This window comes from Ovis aries, chromosome 5 (genome assembly GCF_016772045.2).
Source record: "Ovis aries strain OAR_USU_Benz2616 breed Rambouillet chromosome 5, ARS-UI_Ramb_v3.0, whole genome shotgun sequence".
Lineage (NCBI taxonomy): Eukaryota > Metazoa > Chordata > Mammalia > Artiodactyla > Bovidae > Ovis > Ovis aries.
In genome coordinates, this window is record NC_056058.1 from 37,576,107 (window position 1) to 37,602,692 (window position 26,586).

General features: G+C 39.3%; 1 protein-coding gene across 1 annotated transcript; it reads right to left on the minus strand.

The window, feature by feature from the left end:
* Positions 1-5,494: 5,494 nt before the first annotated feature.
* LOC101109615 (olfactory receptor 7A17-like) lies at positions 5,495-25,225 on the minus strand. The gene is made up of 4 exons (XM_042250812.2): positions 24,878-25,225; positions 24,410-24,592; positions 5,721-5,780; positions 5,495-5,635 (listed from the first exon to the last, which is right to left on the minus strand). Exons 1-4 carry the CDS (start codon positions 25,223-25,225, stop codon positions 5,495-5,497), a joined length of 732 nt encoding a protein of 243 aa, XP_042106746.2.
* Between the last annotated feature and the right edge of the window lie 1,361 nt (positions 25,226-26,586).

Sequence of the window (26,586 nt, forward strand, 5' to 3'; positions counted from 1 at the left end):
AAAAAATACATATATAATTTTGCACAAATAAGTATTATTTAAAATGCTACAATGTATATATTTAAACCATATATATGCAAAGTAAACATAAATAAAACATTTAAGAGATGTTTTGCAACATCTCTGACTAGATGTTAGAGAGAGAGGAAATATACAGACTTGTAGGAAAGTCTGTACAGACTGAGTAGGAAAGGATATCTAAAGTCCTCAGGTGGTCCTATATAGATGGCTATATGGACAAAATTTTCAGACTTTCTCCCAAGGAATTAAACAGTTGTAATGAGAAATATTTTATGCATTTGAGGAACATATGGTGAGTACTGGCCATTTTCTAGGCATAAGATTGTGAGAAGCAAAAGCCAAATGATATAATGACAGTGAAAAAATATAAGCAAATAAATATTGCATATCATGTGACATAGTGACATACGTGAAGACAGAAAAGACGGTATAAAAACAGTGGATGAGGGTGTTATTTATTACTGAGAATTTGGGAAGACCTAAAAATGATGAAGACAAAGTTATAAACTAATGATAGTTATTAATATATATGCATCTAAAAGAGAAGAGCTGACATGTATAAGGCAGTTTTTGAGATCTAAATGGAGAAAGCTGACAGCAACAGAAGAAGAGTAGTGGATTTTAACTCCTTGCTTACATAGTGAATAGATCATTGGAACAGCCTTATATGAAACGTTGGGTTGGAAGGACACATTCTTCTCAAGTGCAAATGGACCTTTCTCAAGAGTAGACCATGTGCTGGGAACAATACAAGCCTTAATAAATTTAGAAGATTGACATTATATCAGGCGTTTTCTGATCACAATGGTATGAAACTATAAATCAAGTATAAGAAAAAGTTGGACAAATCATAAATATATGCAGGTTAAACAATGTGCTACTTAATGATTGGAATATTAGAAATCAAAGGAGTCATAAAATTTATGTATACAAATAAAAATGAATGCATGACATACTTCCACCATTGTGATAAAACAAACTTAGTAATAAGAGAGAATTATATAGTAATCCTCACCTACCACAAGAAACAAGACAGATCTAAACAAACAATCTAAATTTATATCTAAAAGAATATAGAAAAGGAGCAAAGAGCCAAAAGTCAGTAAAAGAAAGAACATAAGAAAAATCAAAGCAGAAATAAATTCTTCCAAAAAATTAAGAGAGGACCATCCTTATGAATTTTGTGAAGCCAACCTTATCCTGATACCGAAACCAAACCACGAAACAAGGAAAACAAGAAAATTATAGTCCACTATTTCTGATAAATGTAGAGCAAAAAGTCTCAACAAAATATAAGCTACTGAATAAAAAAATACCTTAAAAGGACCACACACCATTATTAAGTGGGATTTGTTTCTGGGATGCAAGGGTGGTCTAACATCTGAAAGTAGTCAACATGAAAATCCATGATAAACTAATGAAAAATAAATACCATGTATAACAATATGGATGTTATAATGCAAACACAGATCTTGCAGAACACCAGCTGAGAATGGGCACGAGTACCTGACCGCCAGAAAAGAATACACAGTGCCACACAAATTTTGGTAGGATGAGTAAATGGGAGAAAAAGAGGAGGGTGAGCAGAACTGCATCTGCACCTGGAGGCTGGGGGAACTGAAGCAGCAGGTCAGAACCCACACTGAGGCGATTGTCTGGGAAGAGGAGAAACACTTGAAGCCGTTGGAGAGTGAAACAGCTGATCTGTGACAGTCTGACTGGAACGAGAATCACATAGACCATCCTTGCTGCAGCAGTATTTACCTCAGACAGGGACGAAAATCCCTTAGAAAGAACAGCGATTGGGAGCTGGAGTGTAGAGATCTGAGAGCAACCCTAGGACGAGGTCTACTATTGACCGCAGGGTTCAGTTCAGTTCAGTTCAGTCGCTCAGTCTTGTCTGACTCTTTGCGACCCCATGAATCGCAGCACGCCAGGCCTCCCTGTCCATCACCAACTCCCGGAGTTCACTCAGACTCACGTCCATCGAGTCCGTGATGCCATCCAGCCATCTCATCCTGGGTCGTCCCCTTCTCCTCCTGCCCCCAATCCCTCCCAGCATCAGAGTCTTTTCCAATGAGTCAACTCTTCTCATGAGGTGGCCAAAGTACTGGAGTTTCAGCTTTAGCATCATTCCTTCCAAAGAAATCCCAGGGTTGATCTCCTTCAGAATGGACTGGTTGGATCTCCTTGCAGTCCAAGGAACTCTCAAGAGTCTTCTCCAACACCGCAATTCAAAAGCATCAATTCTTCAGTGCTCAGCCTTCTTCACAGTCCAACTCTCACATCCATACATGACTACTAGAAAAACCATAGCCTTGACTAGACTGACCTTAGTCGGCAAAGTAATGTCTCTGCTTTTGAATATGCTATCTAGGTTGCGCATAACTTTTCTTCCAAGGAGTAAATGTCTTTTAATTTCATGGCTGCAGTCGCCATCTGCAGTGATTTTGGAGCCCACAAAAATAAAGTATGACACTGTTTCCACTGTTTCCCCATCTATTTTCCATGAAGTGATGGGACCAGATGCCATGATCTTCGTTTTCTGAATGTTGAGCTTTAAGCCAACTTTTTCACTCTCCTCTTTCACTTTCATCAAGAGGCTTTTTAATTCTTCTTCACTTTCTGCCATAAGGGTGGTGTCATCTGCATATCTGAGGTTATGGATATTCCTCCCAGCAGTCTTGATTCCAGCTTGTGTTTCTTCCAGTCCAGCGTTTCTCATGAAGTACTCTGCATAGAAGTTAAATAAGCAGGGTGACAACACACAGCCTTGATGTACTCCTTTTCCTATTTGGAACCAATCTGTTGTTCCATGTCGAGTTCTAACTGTTGATTCCTAACCTGCATATAGATTTCTCAAGAGGCAGGTCAGGTGGTCTGGTATCCCCATCTCTCTCAGAATTTTTCACAATTTATTGTGATCCACACAGTCAAAGGCTTTGGCATAGTCAATAAAGCAGAAATAGATGTTTTTCTGGAACTCTTTTGCTTTTTCCATGATCCAGCTGATGTTGGCAATTTGATCTCTGGTTCCTCTGCCTTTTCTAAAACCAACTTGAACATCAGGAAGTTCACGGTTCACGTATTGCTGAAGCCTGGCTTGGAGAATTTTGAGCATTACTTTACTAGCATGTGAGATGAGTGCAATTGTGTGGTAGTTTGAGCATTCTTTGGCATTGCCTTTCTTTGGGATTGGAATGAAAACTGACCTTTTCCAGTCCTGTGGCCACTGCTGAGTTTTTCAAATTTGTTGGCATATTGAGTGCAGCACTTTCACAGCATCATCTTTCAGGATTTGAAATAGCTCAACTGGAATTGCATCACCTCCACTAGCTTTGTTCATAGGGATGCTTTCCAAGGCCCACTTGACTTCACATTCTAGGATGTCTGGCTCTAGATGAGTGATCACACCATCGTGATTATCTTGTTCTTGAAGACCTTTTTTGTATAGTTCTTTTGTGTATTCTTGCCACCTCTTCTTAATATCTTCTGCTTCTGTTAGGTCCAGACCATTTCTGTCCTTTATCAAGCCCATCTTTGCATGAAATGTTCCCTTGGTATCTCTAATTTTCTTGAAGCAATCTCTAGTCTTTCCCATTCTGTTGTTTTCCTCTATTTCTTTGCATTGATCGCTGAAGAAGACTTTCTTATCTCTCTTTGCTATTCTTTGCAACTCTGCATTCAGATGCTTATATCTTTCCTTTTCTCCTTTGCTTTTCACTTCTCTTTTTTCACAGCTATTTGAAAGGCCTCCCCAGACAGCCATTTGGCTTTTTTGCATTTCTTTTCCATGGGGATGGTCTTGATCCCTGTCTCCTGTACAATGTCATGAACCTCAGTCCATAGTTCATTAGGCACTCTATCTATCAGATCTAGGCCTTTAAATCTATTTCTCACTTCCACTGTATAATCATAAGGGATTTGATTTAGGTCATGCCTGAATGGTCTAGTGGTTTCCCCTACTTTCTTCAATTTGAGTCTGAATTTGGCAATAAGGAGCTCATGATCTGAGCCACAGTCAGCTCCTGGTCTTGTTTTTGTTGACTGTATAGAGCTTCTCCATCTTTGGCTGCAAAGAATATAATCAATCTGATTTCAGTGTTGACCATGTGATGATGTCCGTGTGTAGAGTCTTCTCTTGTGTTGTTGGAAGAGGGTGTTTGCTATGACCAGTGCATTTTCTTGGCAAAACTCTATTAGTCTTTCCCCTGCTTTATTCCACATTCCAAGGCCAAATTTGCCTGTTACTCCAGGTGTTTCTTGACTTCCTACTTTTGCATTCCAGTTCCCTATAATGAAAAGGACATCTTTTTTGGGTGTTAGTTCTAAAAGGTCTTGTAGGTCTTCATAGAACCATTCAACTTCAGCTTCTTCAGCGTTACTGGTTGGGGCATAGACTTGGATAACCATGATATTGAATGGTTTGCCTTGGAGATGAACAGAGGTCATTCTGCCGTTTTTGAGATTGCATCCAAGTACTGCATTTCGGACTCTTTTGTTGACCATGATGGCTACTCCATTTCTTCTGAGGGATTCCTGCCCGCAGTAGTAGATATAATGGTCATCTGAGTTAAATTCACCCATTCCAGTCCATTTTAGTTCACTGATTCCTAGAATGTCGATGTTCACTCTTGCCATCTCCTGTTTACCACTTCCAATTTACCTTGATTCATGGACCTGACATTCCAAGTTCCTATGCGATATTGCTCTTTACAGCATCAGACCTTGCTTCTATCACCAGTCATATCCACAACTGGGTATTGTTTTTGCTTTGACTCCATCCCTTCATTCTTTCTGGAGTTATTTCTCCACTGATCTCCAGTAGCATATTGGGCACCTACTGACCTGGGGAGTTCCTCTTTTGGTATCCTATCATTTTGCCTTTTCATACTGTTCATGGGGTTCTCAAGGCAAGAATACTGAAGTGATTTGCCATTCCCTTTTCCAGTGGACCACATTCTGTCAGACTTCTCCACCATGACCTGCCTGTCTTGGGTTACCCCACGGGCATGGCTTAGTTTCATTGAGCTAGACAAGGCTGTGGTCCTAGCGTGATTAGATTGACTAGTTTTCTGTGAGTATGGTTTCAGTGTGTCTGTCCTCTGATGCCATTTTGCAACACCTAGATGGCCCAACGGGGTGTGAGGAGGGAGATCACAGTGGGAAGTGCCTGTGGAGGCAAATCCAGCAGCCATGAAGGCAAAGTGATACTGCTGAGTCATGTGTAGGGGGTGGAGCCATCACTGTAGCCTCTTTCTCCCCATAGGGACAGGACCAGCAGCTGAACAATAAAGACCCCAGAGAGGCTGGACCGTTAAGAGCCTGACGCACTGAGCAAAAGACAAGGCCCCCACGGGGAGGGTATTTTAAGTGCCTGATGCGCCAAACAGCAGAGAAGGATGCTTTAAGTCCCCTAATGGGCCGAGCAACAGAGAAGGATCAGTCAAAGAGACCCTCTGATTTCCAGCTGTCAGAGGTTGGGAAAATCCTCTGATAGGGCCATGGCTCCTGTGGCTGAAGCAATTGGTGTCCCTGAACACTTAGCACTGCCAGAGGCTCCATGATCCAAGCAGCTGCAACACCTCCACTCTTGGGGCAGAGCTGCCAGCGGCTAGGGGGTAAAAAACCAAAACATCCTAATAGTGCCATATCTCCTTGACAATGTGCCTTGACAAGCCACCTGTGCCTTTGCTCACCTGGCACTGATAGGGTCTCCATGATCCAAACAACCGTACCACCTCTATGCTTGATCTCCACTGGGACAGAAATTCCAGGGGCTAGAAAAACCCTAAGAGCACTATAATTCCTGCTGCCCTAGCTGCTGGCTCCTCTGAGTACCCGGTGCTGCCAGGGCTCCTGCAGTCCAAACAGCTGTGCCACCTCCACGCCTGGTCCTCACAGGGGCAGACCCAGGCCCAGCAGGGCAACCTCAGAAGCAAACCCTGTGGAAAACTCACATGCAGAGGTGAAGATAAAATGACAGTTGAAACCCCAGGGGAGTGTGGCTGAGCAAGATGACCCCAAATCTTCCCACCAGCTGTATAAGCTGCAGATTCAATCCACACAATCAACTAAGCAGACTCTGTGTCTATGGAATACATAAAAGGACAATGACAGTTTCCACAAAAGAAAATGCACTAGCTCTGGCAGCTGTGAACATTGGAAGCAAGAACATGCAGGAGTAAATCCAGATTAGCGTCTGAGCTGCCCCCACACTGGTCCAGAGATCAGGCCAGTATTGGAGGGCAATTGAGGGAGATGAGGTGGACTGTGATTCTCAGCAAGGGAAAGGATGCTGACAACTGCTGCTAAGTCACTTCAGTCGTGTCCAACTCTGTGCGACCCCATAGATGGCAGCCCACTAGGCTCCCTCATCCCTGGGATTCTCCAGACAAGAACACTGAGATTCAAGAAAAACATCTCTTATTATATTTTGACTTGTTCTGTAGTTGCTACTGGTGTTTTCTTTTCTTTTTCATTTTTTTCTCACTGTTGCTGTAGTTGTTTATTTTATTAGTACTATTAAAGCTATTTAAGCTTTTGAGAATTTTTTAAATCACACTTTTTTTCTTTTGTATACTTCTGCCTCTATCTTGGCCTTTTGCAGTTCTATGGGGTTTTTATTTTTAAAATTTTAAATATTTAAAATTTATTATTATTCTATACTTATTCTTTTGTGTGCTTTTATTATTGTTCTTTTCCCATTGTAGTTATTCCTTAATATATATACATTTTCTTTATCTACCTCTATTTAACTTTGCTTTTCTAGTCTTTCTTTTTTTCCTTTTCTTTCTTTTTCACACGAAGTTGGTTAGTTTTTGTTTTCATTGCTTTATTCCCCAGTTGGCAACTGCTTTGGTTTTGTTTTCAGTTTGTCCTTTAGTTAGTTCTGTTTTTAACTGGTTGATATCAGTTTTGGTTTCCTTTGCTTGCCAAGTCAATCTGTTGTACTTATTATTTTTTGAACTGTTTGGTTTTGTTTATGTGTGTATATGTGTGTGTGTATTCCATTATTTTTGTTATTATTTGCCTGAGTTAGTATTTGCCACTTGTCTGGGGTTCTTTTGTTTCTTGTTTTTGTTTTGGTGTGTTTGTTTTAATCCCCGTTAATGCCATAACAAACCACCTGTTGAATCTCCATTCCATGGCCAGAAATCAGGCCCTGAGTTTCTGGAGTGAGAGGACAGACTCCAAGACCCTAGGCTGCCAGAGAACTCCTGATCCCAGGGAGTATTAATTAGTGAGAATTCCCACAAAGGCCTCCACCTGTATACAAGAACCAGCATTATCCAAATGCCACCAGGACTGTCTGCAGGATGCCTCATCCAAGCAACAAACAAAATAAAAACACAAACCCAATCATCAGCAGACAGGATGACCGCCTCACACAACCCTGCCCCTCAGATGGGGAAAACACAACACAACACAACACAGCAACAACTCACCTCCTCCCACCAGAACACAAGCACAAGTCACACCCAACACAAAGCCTACACAAACCAAGGGGCCAACCTTATCAACCAAGGGCAGAAATTAAAAGGAAGAAAGAATTCAGCCTCAAAGCCTGGGATAAGGAGACATCAAACACAACTTTATTTTGAAAAAAAAAAAAAAAAAAAAGGGCAGAGAAATATTGTGCAGATGAAGGAAAAAGCTAGATACCCAGAAGACAAAATAAACAAAGAGGAAATAGGGAAGCTACCTGAAAAATAATTCAAAGTAATGATAGTAAGGATGATCCAAAACCTCAAAAATAGAATGGACAAAACGCAAGGATCAATAAGCACATTTAACAAAGACCTAGAAGAAATAAACAAACAGATAGAAAACACAGTTACTGAAGTTGAAAATACTCTGGAAAAGACCAATAGCAGAATATCTGAGGCAGAAGAACTGTTAAGTGAGCTGGAAGATAGAATGGTGGAAATAACTGCTAAAGAGCAGAATAAAGGAAAAAGAATGAAGAGAACTGTGGATAGCCTCAGGGACCTCTGGGACAATATTAAATGCACCAGCATTTGAATTATAGGAGTTCAGAAGAAGAAGAGAAAAAGAAAGGGTCTGAGAAAATTTTTGAAATGATTATAATGAAAAACATCCCAAATATGGGAAAGGAAATAGTCAATCAAGTCCAAGAAGCATAGAGAGTCCCATACAAGATAAACCCAAGGAGAAACATGCCAAGACACATACTAATCAAACTAACAAAGACTAAACACAAAGAAAGAATATTAAAAGCAGCAAGGGAAAAGCAACAAGTAACATACAAGGGAAACCCCGTATGATTAACGGCTTATCTTTTAGCAGAAATTCTGCTGGCTGGCCAAAAGAGAATGAAAAAATATACTTACAGTACTGAAAGGGGAAAATCTACAACCAAGATTACTGTACCTGGCAAGGATCTCATTCATAATTGATGAAGAAATAAAAAACTTTACAGACAAGTTAAGAGAATTTAGTACCACCAAACCAGCTTTACAACAAATGTTAAAGGGACTTATATAGACAGGATTCACAAGAGAAGGAAAGACCTACAAAGATAAACCCCAAACAATTAAGAAAATGACAATGAGAACATTACTTTAAATGTAAATGAATTAAATGGCCCAACCAAAAAACAAAGACTGGCTGAATGGATACAAACACAAGAACATATGACATATGCTGTCCACAAGAGACCCACTTCAGACCTAGAGACACATACAGACTGAATGTGAGAGGATGAAAGAAGATATTCCATGCAAATGGAAATCACAAGAAAGCTGGAATAGCAATCTTCATATCAGACAAAACAGACCTTAAAGTAAATAATATTACAAGAGATAAGGAAGGACACTGCATAATGATCAAGCTATCAGTCCAAGAGGAAGACATAGCAATTATAAATATTTGTGCACCCAGTGTAGGAGCACCTCAATACATAAGACTAACACTAAGAGACATAAAAGGAGAAATTGAAAGTAACACAATAATAGTAGCAGACTTTAATGCCTCACTTACATCAATGAATAGATCATCAAAACAGAAAATAAGGAAACACAAGCCTTAAATGACACATTAGACCAGATGAATCTAATTGATATCTTCTGGACATATCACCCAAATGCAGAAGAATACACTTTCTTTTCAAGTGCACATGGAACATTCTCCAGGATAGACCAAATCTTGGGTCATAAATCAAACCTCAGTAAATTTAAGAAAACTGAAATTGTATCAAACATCTTTTTTTGACCACAACACTATGAGACTAGGTATCAATTACAGGGGAAAAAAACTGTAAAAAACACAAACATATGGAGAATAAACAATATGTTTCTAAATAATGAACAGGTTACTAAAAAGTCAAAAGGGAAATAAAAAAAATCCTAGAAACAAAATAACAATGAAAACACAACTCACATCCTATGGGATGCAGCAAAGTCAGTTCTAAGAAGGAAGTTTATAGCAATACAATCCTGTCTCAAGAATCAAGAAAAACATTGAATGGATAACCTAACTTTACATCTAAACCAAGCAGAAAAAGAGGAACAAAAAATCCTAAAGTTAACAGATGGAAAGAAATCATAAAGACTAGAGGAGAAATAAAAGAAAAAGAAATGAATGAACAATAGTAATGATTAATAAAACTAAAAGCTGGTTCTTTGAGAAGATAAATAATATTGACAAACATTTAGCCAGACTCATCAAGAAAAAAAGAGAAGAATCAAATCAATAAAATTAGAAATAAAAAAGGTGAGGCTACAACAGACAACACAGAAATACAAAGAATCATAAAAGTCTATTATGAACAACTATATGCCAATAAAATGAACAACCTGGAAGAAATGGACAGATTTTTAGAAAAGTTTAATCTTCCAAGACTGAACCAGGAAGAAACAGAAATTATGAATAAGCCAATTTCAAGCAGTGAAATAAAAACTGTGATAAAAAAAAAATTTCCCAAAAAAACAAAAGCACAGGGGCATATGGCTTCACAGATTAATTCTATCAAACATTTAGAGAAGAGCTAATGCCTGTCCTTGTAAAACTCTTTTAAGAAATTGCAGAGGAAGGAACACTTCCAAATTCATTATATGAGGCCACCACACTGTAATACCAAAACTGACAAAGATAACACAGAAAAATAAAATTACAGGCCAATATCACTGATGAACATAGATGCAAAAATCCTCAACAAATTTCTAGCAAATAGAATTCAACAAGACATTAAGAGCATACACCATGATCAAGTCGGATTTATCCCAAGGATTCAATGATTTTTCAATATATGCAAATCAATAAGATACACCATATGAAAAAATGGAAAGATAAAAAGCCATTTGATAATCTCAACAGGTGTAGAAAAAGCTGACTGTAAAATTCAGCACTCATTTCAGTTAACTTCAGTCGCTCAGTAGTGTATGATTCTTTGCGACCCCATGAAAAGCTGCATGCCAGGCCTCCCTGTTCATTACCAACTCCCAGAGTCCACCCAAACCATGTACACTGAGTTGGTGATGCCATCCAACCATCTCATTCTCTGTGGTCCCCTTCTCTTCCTGCCACCAATCCCTCCCAGCATCAGGGTCTTTCCAAATGAGTCCGTTCTTACCATCAGGTGGCCAAAATATTGGAGTTTCAGCTTCAACATCAGTCCTTCCAATGAATATTCAGGACTGATCTCCTTTAGCATGGACTGGTTGGATCTCCTTGCAGTCCAAGGGACTCTCAAGAGTCTTCTCCAATACCACAGTTCAAAAGCATCAATTATTTGGCGCTCAGCTTTCTTCACAGTCAAACTCTCACATCCATACATGACCACAGGAAAAACCATAGCCTTGACTAGACGGACCTTTGTTGACAAAGTAATGTCTCTGCTTTTGATATGCTATCTAAGTTGGTCATAATTTTTCTTCCAAGGAGTAAGCGTCTTTTAATTTCATGTCTGCAATCACCATCTGTAGTGCTTTTGGAGCCCAGGAAAATAAAGTCAGCCCCTGTTTCCACCGTTTCCCCATTTATTTCCCAGGAAGTGATGGGACCAGATGCCACGATCTTCAGTTCCTGAATGTTGAGCTTTAAGCCAACTTTTTCACTCTCTTCTTTCACTTTCATCAAGAGGCTCTTCAGTTCTTCTTCACTTTCTGCCATAAGGGTGGTGTCATCTGCATAGATGAGGTGATTGATATTTCTCCCGACAATCTTGATTCCAGCTTGTCCTTCTTCCAGCCCAGTGTTTCTCATGATGTACTCTGCATAGAAGTTAAATAAGCAGGGTGACAATGTACAGCCTTGACATACTCCTTTTCCTATTTGGAACCAGTCTGTTGTTCCATGTCCAGTTCTAACTGTTGCTTCCTGACCTACATACAGGTTCCTCAAGAGGCAGGTCAGGTGGTCTGGTATTCCCATCTCTTTCAAAATTTTCCACAGTTTATTGTGATCCACACAGTCAAAGGCTTTGGCATAGTCAATAAAGCAGAAATAGATGGTTTTCGGGAACTCCTTGCTTTTTCAATGATCCAGCAGATGTTGGCAATTTGATTTCTGCCTTTTCTAAAACCAGCTTGAACATCTGGAAGTTCATGGTTCACGTATTGCTGAAGCTTGGCTTGGAGAATTTTGAGCGTTAATTTACTAGTGTGTGAGATGAGTGCAATTGTGTGGTAGTTTATGATAAAAAAAAAAGTGTTCAAAAATGGGCATAGAAGGAACCTACCTCAACATAATAAAAAGCCCATATAGGACAAATCCGCAGCAAACATTATTCTCAATGGTGAAAAACTGAAAGCATTTCCTCTAAGATCAGGAACAAGACAAGCATGCCCACTGTCACCACTATTGTTCAACACAGCTTCGGAAATCTTAGCAATGTAATCACAGAAGAAAAAGGAATAAAAGGAATTCAGAATGTGGAAAAGAAGTAAAACTCTCACTGTTTGCAGATGACATGATACTATATATAGAAAACCTTAAAGATACTATCAGAAAATTACTAGAGCTAATCAGTGAATTTAGCAAATTTGGAGAATACAAATCAACACACAGAAATCACTTGCATTCCTGTACACTAACAATGAAAAATGAGAAAGACAAATTATCAATCAATCTCATTCATCATTGCAATAAAAAGAATAAATATCTAGGAATAAACTTACGGAGACAAAAGAGCTTTGTACAGAAAACTATAACATGCTGATGAAAGAAATCAAAGAAAACATCAGCAAATGGAGAGATATGCCATATTCCAGGGTTGGAAGAATCTATATTGTGAAATGACTACCAAATGTAATCTGCAGATTCAGTGTGGTCCCTATCAAATTAGCAATGGCATTTTTCACAGAACTAGAGCAAAAAGTCTCACAATACATATGAAAACACAAAAGACCCAGAATAGCCAAAGCAATCTTGAGAAAGAAGAGCGGAGCTTGAAGAATCAGCCATCCAGATTTCAGACTATGCTACAAAGTTACAGGCATCAATACTGTATGGTGCTGCACAAAAACAAAGATATAGACCAATGGAACAAGATAGAAATTCCAGAGATAAACCCCCACACCTGTGGGTACCTTATATTTAACAAAGGAAGGAATATACAAATGGGACAAAGATAATCTCTTCGATAAGTGCTGCTGGGATAACTGGACAGTTGCATGTAAAAGAATGAAATTAGAACACTTCTTAACACCACACACAAACGTAAACTAAAAATGGATTAAAGACCTAAATGTATGACCAGAAACTATAAAATTCTTAGAGGAAAACATAGGCAGAACACTCAGTGACATAAATCAAAGCAAGATCCTCTATGGCCAACCTCCTAAAGTAATGGAAATAAATACAAAAATAAACAAGTGGGACCTAATTAAACTTAAAAGCTTTGCACAGCAAAGAAAATTATAAATGAGGTGAAAAGACAACCCCCAGAGTTAGAGAAAATAATAGCAAATGAAACAACTGACAAAGGATTAATTTCCAAAATATACAAGCAGCTCATACAAATCAATACCAGAAAAACAAACAATCCAATTAAAATTGGGAAAAGGACCTAAACAGACATTTCTCCAAAGAAGACATACAGATGGTTAATAAACATGTGAAAAGATGCTCAATATCAGGCTTATTATTAGATAAATGAAAATCAAAATAAGATATCACCTCACACCTGTTCAGAATGTCCATCCTCAAAAAATCTACAAACAATAAATGCTGGAGAGGATGTGGAGAAAAGGGAACCCTTTTGTACTGTTGGTGGGAATGTAAATTGATGCAGCCAATATGGAAGATTCCTTTAAAAACTTGGAATATAACTACCCTATGGCCCAGCAATCCCTGAGGCATATACCCTGAGGAAATCAAAATTGAAAAAAAAAAAAAAGCCTTCCCCCATGTTCATTGCAGCACTATTAACAATAGCTAGGACACAGAAGCAACTTAGATGTCCACTGACAGATGAATGGATAAAGAAGCTGTGGTACATGTACACCATGGAATATCACTCAGCCATAAAAAGAAATGTATCTGAGTCAGTTCTAATGAGGTGAATGAACCTAGAGCCTATTATACAGAGTGAAGTAAGTCAGAAAGGGAAAAACAAGTATATACTAATGCATATATATGGAATCGGTAATGGTACTGATGAAATTATTTGTGGGGGGGGGGTGCAATAGAGACACAGGTATAAAGAACAGTTTTTTGGACATGATGGGGAAGGAATGATAGGGTTGGACATATGAAGAGATTAACATGGAAACATACATTACCATACATAAAATAGATAACCAATGAGAATTTGCTGTATGACACGGGGAACTCAAACTGGGGCTCTGCAATAACCTAGATGGGTGGGATGGGTAGGGAGGAGGGAGGTTCAGGAGGAGGGGACATAGATATACCTATGGCTGGTTCATGTTGACACTTGGCAGCAACCAACACAATGCTATAAAGCAATTGTCCTTCAATTTAAAATAAATAAATAAAACAGGAAAAAAGAATGTGGCATGTATCTACAATGGAATATTGCATGGCTAAAATAAAAGAAGAAATCTTAACATTTTTGACAAATGTCCATCTGGACCTCGAGGTTATGATGGAAGGAAATAAGTCAGATGCAAAAAGACAAACACCCTATGATTTTAGTCATGTGTGGTATATAAGAAAGAAAAAACATTAAATAAATAAACAAACCAAATTCACATAAAAAGAAACAGATATAGAGACATAGAATAGTTACAAGAGGAGAGAGGAGAGGGGATGTAAATTTGATAAACAGGGACAACTATGTGGTTATGGCTGGAAACTAACATTTTGGTGGTAAACATGCTGTAGAACTCAAAACAAAATATTGTACATGAATACTTCATAATGTGATAAACCAATATCATTTCAATTAAAAAATTATGTAGAAATAGCAAGCAATACCAACTGATTGAAGATTGAAGGCAGGAGGAGCAGGGGACAACAGAGGATGAGATGGTTGGATAGCATCATCAACTCGATGGACATGAGTTTGAGCAAGCTTCGGGAGTTGGTGATGGACAGGGAAGCCTGGCGTGCTGCAGTCCATGGAGTCTCAAAGAGTCAGGTATGACTGAGAGACTGAACTGAACTGAACTGACCAGATGATAATTCTCTCAAGGACATACAAACACGAAGATCCATACCTATATGCCCATTCTATGTCTAGTATTTAAGGAAACATAAAAAATTTTTAAATGGAGAGTAAGAGGAGAGATCTATACATCAGGGATAAAATAATCTAGAATACTAAGGTAATTTTGCGAGATTATGATGAGATAGACTCTTTTGTGGTTCTGGCAGCATTCCAAACCCAGTTTGGAACCATTACCAAACCATATCCCCTTAGTGCCCAAAATACCTAATAAAAGAAGGGGGAAAAAACCTCACAGTTTATTATCTAGAGAAACAAATAATATTTTAGAATGTTATGACATTTTACTGATTAAACTTTCCATTAGATAAACACTATTAGAAAATAAACTCAATTCATAACAGAAAATATATAAAATATAACAACCAGTGAACATTTTTAAAGATGAAAATGTAAAAGATGTTAAAATGGTATTATGTGCAAAATTTTGGGCATCAGAAAACTGAGTTTTGAATTTTGAATCTACCACATACTAGTTGCTTGTCCATAGGGAGCCAACTGATCCATTGTAAGTGCTAATATTCTCTTTTATTTATTCATTTTTAAGCCTATAGAAATCAGTATTCCCAAGTGGTCTTCCATCATCCAAGTACTAACCAGTCCTGACCCCGCTTAGCTTCTGAGATCAGAAGAGATCAGGTGCATTTTGGATGATATTGCTGTAGAATAATTTCCTTTGAATAGTAAGCAGAGTAATATCCGTTGTCTGGAGGTGCTTGACAGATTTATTCAATGTATGTAAGAATCTCAGAAAAGTTCCTTTCTGGTATTAAATGAAAGGTTATCACTGCTGCTGAGATGTGCCTGATTGTTTTCCTCTACTCTTCAAATGTCACCATTGCTTCCCCACCTCTAAATAGTGAAATAATTGTAAAGCTTGTTAGCATAACACTTTTTCATATTAAGTGCAATTTTTTCCCATATGAATAGAATAATAAACATGTGAGAGAACCATGAATTCTTTGTCTTGGGAACTGATGTTGCAAACTAATATCCATCTCTCTTAGTCTGAGTCTTTCTAATAAACACACAAGTATGACTGAAATTCATCCTATCTTAAACATTTAAAGAATGCCTTCGGTTCACTGCACAAGTCTCCAAACTTAATACTCTAGTTTACCACTCCCTTTAACTGTAAATTTCCTGAGATGTGTTTTAATTTTACTGGAACCAGTTTATGCTTTCATTCCTTCTTCATTCTCATTAACTAAACTTCATCCCCCACCAATTAGTTATAAGAGTGATCCTCGTGCTGTGCTGTGCTGTGCTTAGTTGCTCAGTCATGTTTGACTCTTTATGATCCTGTGGAAAGCAGCCCACCAGGCTCCTCTGTCTAGGGGGTTCCCCAGGCAAGAATACTGGAGTGGGTCGCCATGCCCTCCTCCAGGGGATCTTCCCAACTCAGGGATCGAACCCAGGTCTCCCGCACTGCAGGTGATTCTTCACCATCTGAGCCACCAGGGAAAACCTGTGATCCTTGTATTCATAGAAACGGCAACCCACTCCAGTATTCTTGCCTGGAGAATGCTGTGGACAGAGGAGCCTGGTGAACTACAGTCCACGGGGTCACCGTGGATGGAGGAGCCTGGTGGGCTGCACTCCATAGGGTGCAGGGCTCGCAAAGAGTCAGACACAACTGAGTGACTTCACTTTCACTAGTGATCCTTCTATTTCTGAGTTCAAAAGACTCTTCTCTTTTTGGCATATTAAATACATTAATTGTAGATTAATTAGCCTACCTAGCAAAAAACAGTCTCTCATCTCAGGGCTAGGGTTGTTTGGCTCTCAGGTGACCTTAGGTTAAAGTTTTCAGGTTCGTTTCTGTCTGCACGTTTCTTCCCATATCTACTGAGTTCTCAGATATACCTGGATACTGTCTCTAACAGGAGAATCTCTGCGTGGACGTCTGAAATTCTCTCTGGGTGTCTGATGATGGAGACTGAAGTTCTGTTCCCAGACAGGCCGGTAGGAAGGAGTGAAATATTGGTTTGTGAGCCGCAATAAGGACTCCAAATGCAGCAACCGCCTTTCCAGTACCGGGAGCAGGGATTCACACACTGTGGGGCTGCAGCGGAAGTAGTTATAGCTCCCTAGGCTGCTCGTTAGGCACTGTTGCCATTGTTATTCCCACCTCTGAGCACACAAATTCCCTGTGGGAACACTGGTCTAAACAAAGAAAATGATTCCTGTTGTGTCTCTGTTCCCAGGAGAGTAGATTAGAAGTCAGGTGAATCCAGTCTTTATTCTTCCTTCTCCATGCCTTATCTTGCCGTCCACAGGTCTCACCTCCTTACATCTTACCCAAATCTTGAGTTAATGTTCCTTCCAAACCTGACACTGATTACCCGTACTTACTAGGTCCAGTGGACTTCCAAAATACTGACTTGTGACAGGAATATCTCCCAATATCTCTAGAAAATTAGTATTCCTCTCCTCAACAAGAAACCCATGCATACATAAATTAACCAAATGCAAAACAGCCAGTTGGTTTAAACAACACAGCAAAAAACTCTTATCTTTGTAATAAATGGAAAAATTGGGAATAAAACCACTATGATCTCACTATATAAAAGGATAGTACTCTTATATACAATTTACAATGGAGAAAGTATGTATCTAACAAATCCATAAATACATTCAGCTTCACAGATAACAAAATAATTGGAAAGTAGACATTGTTACCTTGAATCTTTTCACATACTACATAATTTCCTTTCATGTGAACACCCACACTGAGATGTGTGTCTTGAGAGGTGTGTCTCAAGAAATGCTGTTGCAAGAGTATATTTTCAAGCATTCCTTGGTCTGGGTTTTCCTTATTAATATGTAAGTATGCACCAGTCATATATATATTCCACCTTAAAACTGAAAAATCTTATCACTTCACTGTGTATCTCTCCTTAGCTAATAAGGATATTTCTTTATTCCAGTTAATTGCAAAGGTCCTTGAACTTATGTTCTGCTTTTACTGGAATCACTTCACTCCTCCCACTATCTCTTCTAATCTAGCTTCCGTTTAATTTTCAACACTGACTCTGCAATGCTAAGTAAAATATTCAGTTCTCTTTGGACATCATAAATAAATACATCAGTTAGTATGTGAGGCAAACAAGCAAGCAACCACAGAATTCTCAGTAATTCTCAGTTTAATCAGGAATGACTCTCAAGTGACCTCAGGTAAACATTCTTGGATTTCATTCAGACCTACTCCTGCCGTGTCCACGGGTTCTCAGACCCACCTGGTTGTGATCTCTAAGAATACAGCCTCCAGGAGAAAACAGAAATTCCTCCCTGAATAGTTGATAGTGGAGATTGAAATCTTTCCCCAGAAAGAAGGAAGCAGTTTTGACTCAACTGGTCCTTGAGTCAGGCTTAGAACCCCAAAAGAAACAACAGTGTCTCATCCAGTCCACTCTCAGCAGAGGAGAATTTATCTCCTTATATCTATTTGGCGATTTCCGTCTTACTCCAACTTACAAGTACATGCTTTCCTTGAATGACAGTGGTATGGATGGCAAGGAAATTTGCCTTATTGATATTCTGTTCCCAAGAGACTAGTTCAGATGTAAAGACAATTCAGTTTTTGTTACTCCTTCTCCATTCATTTATAGGTCTAATTCCCAGTATTCATCACATCTCCATCATCCATTTTCTTTGGATATATACCCAAAAGTGTTATGCAGGATCATATAGCAGTACTATTTTTTAATGTTTTGTGGAACATCATACTCCTTCTCATAGTGACTGTACCAATTTTGCTTCCCATCAGTAGTGCACAAGGCTTCACTTTTCTCCACATCATCACCAACAATATTTATCTCCTCTTTTTTATAAGAGCCATTCTAAAAGATGTAAAGTGATATCTCATAGTGATTTTGATTTGTATTTATCTAACAGCAAAGTTGAGATCTTTCCATGTTCTTATTGTCACATGTATGTCATTTTTTGGAATATGTCTATTTAGATCTTCTTTTCTGACTGGACTGCATTTTTCTATTGAGTTGCAGTGTTTCCTGATATATTTTGAATACTAATTCATTATCAGATATAAGGATTGAAGCTCTTTTCTTCTGTTGTCAGTTGACTCCTCATTTAGTTGCAGTATTTCCTGATATATTTTGAATATTAATTCATTATCAGATATAAGGATTAAAGATCTTTTTTTCTATTGTCAGTTGACTCCTCATTTAGTCGATTGTTTCTTTTGCTGTGCATAATGCAGCTGATTTTGTAGGTTAACTTTGTGTCCAAATCTTAATTTGTTTACTATTTCTAACAGTTCTTTTTGGTGGAATATTTAGGTATTTATATATAAGATGATATCATCTTCAATCAGAGACAATTTTATTCCTTCCTTTTGGTTTCAGATAGTTTTTAATTCTTTTTCTTCTCCGGTTGACCTAGCTAGGACTTATAGTGCTATGCTGAAGTGGAGTGGTGGGAGAAGTAACCTTGTTTTATTCTTCATATTAGAGAGAAAAATTTGAAATTTTGCTGTTAAGTATGATGTTAACTATGACTTGTCATATATGGTCTTTGTTATTTTGAAGTATAATCCATCTGTATAAAATTCTTTGAGATTTTGTATGAAGACAGGAAGCTAAATTTGCCAGAAGTTTTTTTTCTTCTGCATCTATTAAGCTTATCATGTTTGTTTTATCTTTTAGCTTTTATTTTGTCTCTTAGTTGTTTCATTGTGGTGTATCTTTTTTTGATAATGTATATATCTATATTAATTAGGGATATTAGCTAATATCCCTTTTTTTCCCTGTAGTATCTTTATCTGGCTTTGGTATAAGGGTAATGCTGGCCTTGTAAAATAAATTCTGGAGTGTTTCTTCCACTTAAATCATTTAGTAGAATTTGAGAATTGGTGTTAATTGTTCTTTAAATTTTTGGTAGAATTCACCAGTGAAGTCATTGGGTCCTTAATTTTGTTGCTGTCATTGAGAAGTTTAGGTCATTGACTCATTTTCCTTACTCTTTATTTGTTGGTTCAGATATTTCATTTCTTCAAAATTTAGTCTGCATGCAAAGCACTTCTACAGCAAGCCTGTCAAAGATACTGTGTGGGCTCTCTGGTGGTGTCCAAAGGTGAAGGTGCCTCTGGAGTCCTTGAGAGGGCAGGCTTGGAGCTTGAATAAGTGGTTGGCCTGGTTCTTGGTTCTCTGGGGTCTGGTACAGTGTCTGAACCACAAGGAGCAGGGTCTGGATCTTGGAATCACTGAGGCAGTCTTGGCACCTGAGTCTGTGGTGGTGAACGTACCATGTAGTTCTGTATGGCTGGGCATGGATTCTTGGTACAGGTTGTGTCATCCAGGTGCCAGGGACTCATGCGAAGGGTTTGACATCTCAGTAGGTAGAGGCTGGCCTTGTCCTAGTGAAGGCAAACTCTCTAGTTCAAGGGAGTTTGCCTAAGGCTAGGGAGCTATATCGGAGAAGGCAGTGGCACCCCACTCCAGGACTCTTGCCTGGAAAATCCCATGGTCGGAGGAGCCTGGTTGGCTGCAGTCCATGGGGTTGCTAAGAGTTGGACACGGCTGAGTGACTTCACTTTCACTTTTCACTTTGCTGCATTGGAGAAGGAAATGGCAACCCGCTCCAGTGTTCTTGCCTGGAGAATCCCAGGGACGGTGGAGCCTGGTGGGCTGCCGTCTATGGGATCACACAGAGTCGGACAGGATTGAAGCGACTTAGAAGCAGCAGCAGCAGCAGGGAGCTATATGCTGTGTTGGTGCCATGCCAAGTCTGAAAGTTAGATCTCAGGGCAAGGCTACTTGGTTGGGCCACAAGCCTGTCTCTTCAGGAGCCTGCATGGGCTGTGTCTGCAGGAGCTTGTGTGGATACTGAGTGCTCCAGCTGGGTGTTGGGGTGAGCCAGGAGCTTGTGGGTGCAGTGACTTGTCTGAGATCTAGACTTATGGGAGTTAGCCTGGCACTAGTATGTGCCTGGAACTGGAATTTGAGGTGAATTCAAGTGCTCACTTCACTCTTTTCCCACTTGGAGTTTTCTCTCTCCGTACTGAGATGCCTAGACTTGAGGTATGTGTGACAGCAGTAATGTGACATTGTCCTTCCTACCTTAACCAATGCATCTTTTAAAAATTATTTTGCCTCATCAAAGTGCTGTAATGTCTCACTTGGAATCCCTTGCTCTTGTGAAGATATTTTGGTGGATGGATAGTTCTTCTTATTTGACGTTTCTTAGAGGGGACAGACATGGAAATTTCTATACTGCCATCTTATTAATCCCTCTACTTCCTCTATTGCTTGTGAATTTTTAATATAGTCAATTTATTACCTGTTACAGTCGCAATAAAATAGTTAATAAAAGAAAATCTCTAATGGTGCATGACTCAGGGTCAGACCTAGAGTACAGGTAGCTGAGTCACCCTGAATAAATGTGGGTGACATGTCTTTTAACTGTGAAGAAAGGAAAGCATTATAATGACTATGGGAGCAGTGGAATAAATTAAGACAATTTACATTTGATAAACTCATTTTCTCCTGTAAACTATGTTACCCTAGATATAGAAAAGACCCTGATGCTGGGAAAGATTGAAGGCAGGAGAAAGGGACGACAGAGGATAAGATGGTTGAATGGTATCACTGACTGAGTGGACATGAGTTTGAGCAAGCTCAAGGAGTTTGTGGGCTCTCCTGATAGCTCAGTTGGTAAAGAATCTGCTTGCAATGCAGGAGACCCCGGGTGGGTTCTTGGGTTGGGAAGATCCCCTAGAGAAGGGATAGGCTACCCACATGAGTATTCTTGGGCTTCCCCAGTGGCTCAGCTGGTAAAGAATCCACCTGCAATGAGGGAGACCAGGGTTTGATCCCTGGGTTGGGAAGATCCCCCGGAGAAGGGAAAGGCTACCCACTCCAATATTCTGGTCCGGAGAATTCCATGGACTGTATAGTCCATGGGTTTGCAAAAGAGTCAGACACGACTTTCACTTTCACTTCACTTTTACTTTGGGGAGTTTGTAATGACAGAGAAGCCTAGTGTTCTGCAGTCCATGGACTCGAAAGAGTCAGACATGACTGAATGACTGAACTGAACTGAGAAATGAATGAACTGTCTACAGTTTAGCTTAAAATACAAAAGCACTACAGCCAGCTACTGGATCATGGATGAGCCTTAGAAACATATGGAGAGACTGACAGCTAATTACAGACTCATGAGAAACCTAGTAGAACTTCAAACAACTCTAAAACATACCATCTCATTTGATAATAAATGCATTATATTTTACCATTTGATTGTAGGATAACTGGTTATGCAGCCTGCTAGCAAATGTAATAATCAAAATGAATGATACTGAGGGCAAAGTTAATAATCTACTGCTTCTTATTTTTCACCATGTTTTTTTCCCACACATGTTCTGAGATTTGAAGAAGGCATTTCTGATTACTCTCTTATCCAAGTTGTTTTTTTCCACACAACTATATTAAAAAGGGACTTCATTGGTGTTCCTATCCTAATATTCAGGAAAGTTTGCAAGGACATATGTGTTTGTGTACAAAAATTGCTGAACCTGAATCTTAGGTCTAAGCAGGAAGTCATGTTCTTATGAATCAGTTTTGATCTTGCAAATTGAAGAAATTCATTTGTATATGGGAGATATATAGTGGATGATGTTGTCCATTCACTGCTCTTTTTGTTTATGACAACATTTAGAATTGATGAGATGTTTCATTAAGACCAATGGAAAAAGTCATAGTTATAGGCTCACCTTGAGTTTTCAAGTAGGAAAAGCAAGATAATTCAATAATAAAACATAAAGCAGATTAATCAATCCTTCATTTCAGTGAGTAGGTCCCCTGATACGTTGACACTAGTATTCCAGACTGCAGTGAGTAGATGCACAGCTTGAAAACAAATGTCATAAATAATAATACAAAGTATATTTTTAAAGTTACTTTATTATATTCGAGGTCATTTCTGACTTGAAGGTGATATTAAGTAAATTTGTGTTTAAGTCGATTTGTGTTGCAATTTGTGTTTCTGTGTAGACTGCACTGGCAGATGTGTATGTAATAATGAGCTTTGCTGGTGACGATGGTAGGTAATGTGGACATAGAGGCTGATAAGAAAACAAAATCAATTAGGAAAATAAACCCAATGACCTGTTGTGAACCACACTTGTATTTTAAAAGTCTACAATATCAGGAATACCAGTTAAAGATCTGATATACAAGGAATGTTGAACATAGAAGTGAAAAGCTATGATCTCAGATTTTTCTCTCCTATAATCTTACAAAGATGGCTTAACTTCCATGTTTGTCATGTTTTTCCTTTGGAGTGATATCTGATGATTCTTTTTTTAGTAAAAGTGTGGAAAATTCTGAAAAGATGGGAATACCAGACCGCCTGACCTGCCTCTTGAGAAACCTATATGTAGGTCAGGGAGCAACAGTTAGAACTGGACATAGAACAACAGACTGGTTCCAAATAGGAAAAGGAGTACATCTAGGCTGTATGTTGTCACCCTGCTTATTTAACTTCTATGCAGAGTACATCATGAGAAACGCTGGGCTGGAAGAAGCACAAGGTGGAATCAAGATTGCCGGGAGAAATATCAATAACCTCAGATATGCAGATGACACCACCCTTATGGCAGAAAGTGAAGAGGAACTCAAAAGCCTCTTGATGAAAGTGAAAGAGGAGAGTGAAAAAGTTGGCTTAAAGCTCAACATTCAGAAAACGAAGATCATGGCATCCAGTCCCATCACTTCATGGCAAATTGATGGGGAAACAGTGGAAACAGTGTCAGACTTTATTTTTTTGGGCTCCCAAATCACTGCAGATGGTGATTGCAGCCATGATATTAAAAGACTCTTACTCCTTGGAAGAAAAATTATGACCAACCTAGATAACATATTCAAAAGCAGAGACATTAATTTGCCGACTAAGGTCTGTCTAGTCAAGGCTATGATTTTTCCTGTGGTCATGTATGGATGTGAGAGTTGGACTGTGGAGAAAACTGAGCACCGAAGAATTGATGCTTTTGAATTGTGGTGTTGGAGAAGACTCTTGGGAGTCCCTTGGACTGCAAGGAGATCCAACCAGTCCATTCTGAAGGAGATCAACCCTGGGATTTCTTTGGAAGGAATGATGCTAAAGCTGAAGCTCCAGTACTTTGGCCCCCTCATGCGAAGAGTTGACTCTTTGGAAAAGACTCTGATGCTGGGAGGGATTGGGGGCAGGAGGAGAAGGGGACGACCGAGGATGAGATGGCTGGATGGCATCACCAACTCGATGGACGTGAGTCTGAGTGAACTCCAGGAGTTGGTGATGGACAGGAGGCCTGGCGTGCTGCAATTTATGGGGTCTCAAAGAGTCGGAGACGACTGAGTGACTGAACTGAACTGAACTGAACTGAAAGACGTTACATGGGGTGATATTAGTCATTTGAGAGGAAATTGTTCTTAGTAAATCCAAGTAGTTGCATGAGTAATTGGGAATGTCCAATTTTTAATATCAAAATTTGGGAATATTTTAGAAACAAAGAGGGGAAAGCTGTTGGATATCTGAGACAGAAGATAGCTTAATAAAATGAGTAACTAAATTACATGGAATAGCTGAAAAAATGAAAATTCTAGAAAATTAATAAAAGCAAATTCTACTTTCACAATCTGATTAAAGAATCACAACTACTGACTGAAGCTTTGATCCCTTAAGCCATGGGCACCTCTCCAGACCCAGAACAATTGGCCTTTTAAGACTTTCCATCACAAAGAATCTCTTCATAGCCGCCTTTATGTCTTTGTTCCTCAGACTATAGATGAAGGGGTTCAGCATGGGTGTGACTACAGTGTACATCACTGAGGCTGTTGCACTTGACTGTGAGCCATGGGTAGCAGCAGAGCTAAGGTACACTCCTAGGCTTGTACAAAAAAACAAGGAGACAATTAAGAGGTGAGATGCACATGTAGTAAATGCTTTATACTTCCCTTGAGACGATGACATTCCATGTATAGAGGAAACTATCTTAGAGTAAGAGTAAAGGATACCAGCCAGGGCACCACCACCCCACAGAACACTTGCCAAATACATCACCATGTTATTAAGAAATGTATCAGAACAGGCAAGTTGGATCAGTTGACTGAGGTCACAAAAAAAGTGGGGGATTTTCACATCGGTGCAAAAGGAAAGCTGCAACAACATTAAACTTTGTAACAAGGAATTCAATATACACACTATCCAGGACACCAGAACTAGCAGTACACAGAGCCGGGGGTTCATAATGACTGTGTAATACAGGGGGTGGCAGATGGCCACAAACCGGTCATAGGCCATTACAGTCAAGAGAAAGATGTCCAATACTCCAGAGAGTATGAAAAAATAAATTTGTGTGATGCAACCTTCATAGGTTATAACTTTGCTCTGAGTTTTGTTGTTCCACAGCATCTTTGGGATGGTGGTGGAGGTGAAGCAGATGTCTACAAAGGACAGATTGGAGAGGAAGAAGTACATGGGGGTGTGGAGGTGGGAGTCTGAGCTGACAAGCAGGATGATGAGTAGGTTTCCAAACACAGTGATCAGGTACATGGTGAGGAAAAGCCCAAATATGAGGGGCTGAAGTTCTGGTTCCTCTGAAAATCCCAGAAGGAGAAATTCTGAAATTTGTGTATCATTACGTGGTTCCATGTGGTTGAAGTGACTTCCAGGAAAGAAGGAAACAATATTACTAATATTCACACAAACTTTTATTACATAAGTTACTTGTATCTATACAAAAAAGATCTTCATGAACCAGATAACCACGATGGTGTGATCACTCACCTAGAGTCAGACATTCTGGAATGCAAAGTCAAGGGGGCCTTAGGAAGCATCACTATGAACAAAGCTAGTGGAGGTGATGGAATTCCAGTTGAGTTATTTCAAATTCTAAAAGATGATGGGGTGAAAGTGCTGCACTTAATATGCCAGCAAACTTGGAAAACTCAGCAGTGGCCACAGGACTGGAAAAGGTCAGTTTTCATTCCAATCCCAAAGAAAGGCAATGCCAAAGAAAGTTCAAACTACCACACAATTACACTCATCTCACACACTAGCAAAGTAATGCTAAAAATTCTCCAAGCCAGGCTTCAACAGTATGTGAACCATGAAATTCCAGATGTTCAAGCTGGATTTAGAAAGGGCAGAGGAACCAGAGATCAAGTTGCCAACACCCGTTGGAGCATAGAAAAAGCAAGAGAATTACAGAAAAACATCTATTTCTGCCTTATTGACTGCACCAAGCCCTTTGACTGTGGATCGCAGCAAAGGCCTTGGTGGAGAATTCTGTGGAAAATTCTGAAAGAGATGGGAATACCAGACCACCTGACCTGCCTCTTGAGCAATCTGTATGCAGGTCAGGAAGCAACAGTTAGAACTGGACATGGAACAACAGACTGGTTCTGTTGGGAAAGGAGTATTGGGAAAGGAGTATGTCAAGGCTGTATATTGTCACTCTGCTTCTTTAAATTCTATGCAGATTACATCATGTGAAATGCCAGGCTGGATGAAGCACAAGCTAGAGTCAAGATTGCTGGGAGAAATATCAATAACATCAGATATGCAGATGACAACACCCTCATGGCAGAAAGAGGAACTAAAGGCCTCTTGATGAAAGTGAAAGAGGAGAGTGGAAAAAGTTGGCTTAAAATCCAGTATTCAAAACTAAGTCCATAGCATCCGGTCCCATCACTTCATGGCAAATAGATGGAGAAACAATGGAAACCGTGACAAATTTTATTTTGGGGGGCTCCAAAATCACTGCAGATGGTGACTGCAGCCATGAAATTAAAGGCATTTGCTCCTTGAAAGAAAAGTTATGACCAACCTAGACATCGTATTAAAAAGCAGAGACATTACTTTGCCAACAAAGGTCCATCTAGTCAAAACTATGATTCTTCCAGTAGTCATGT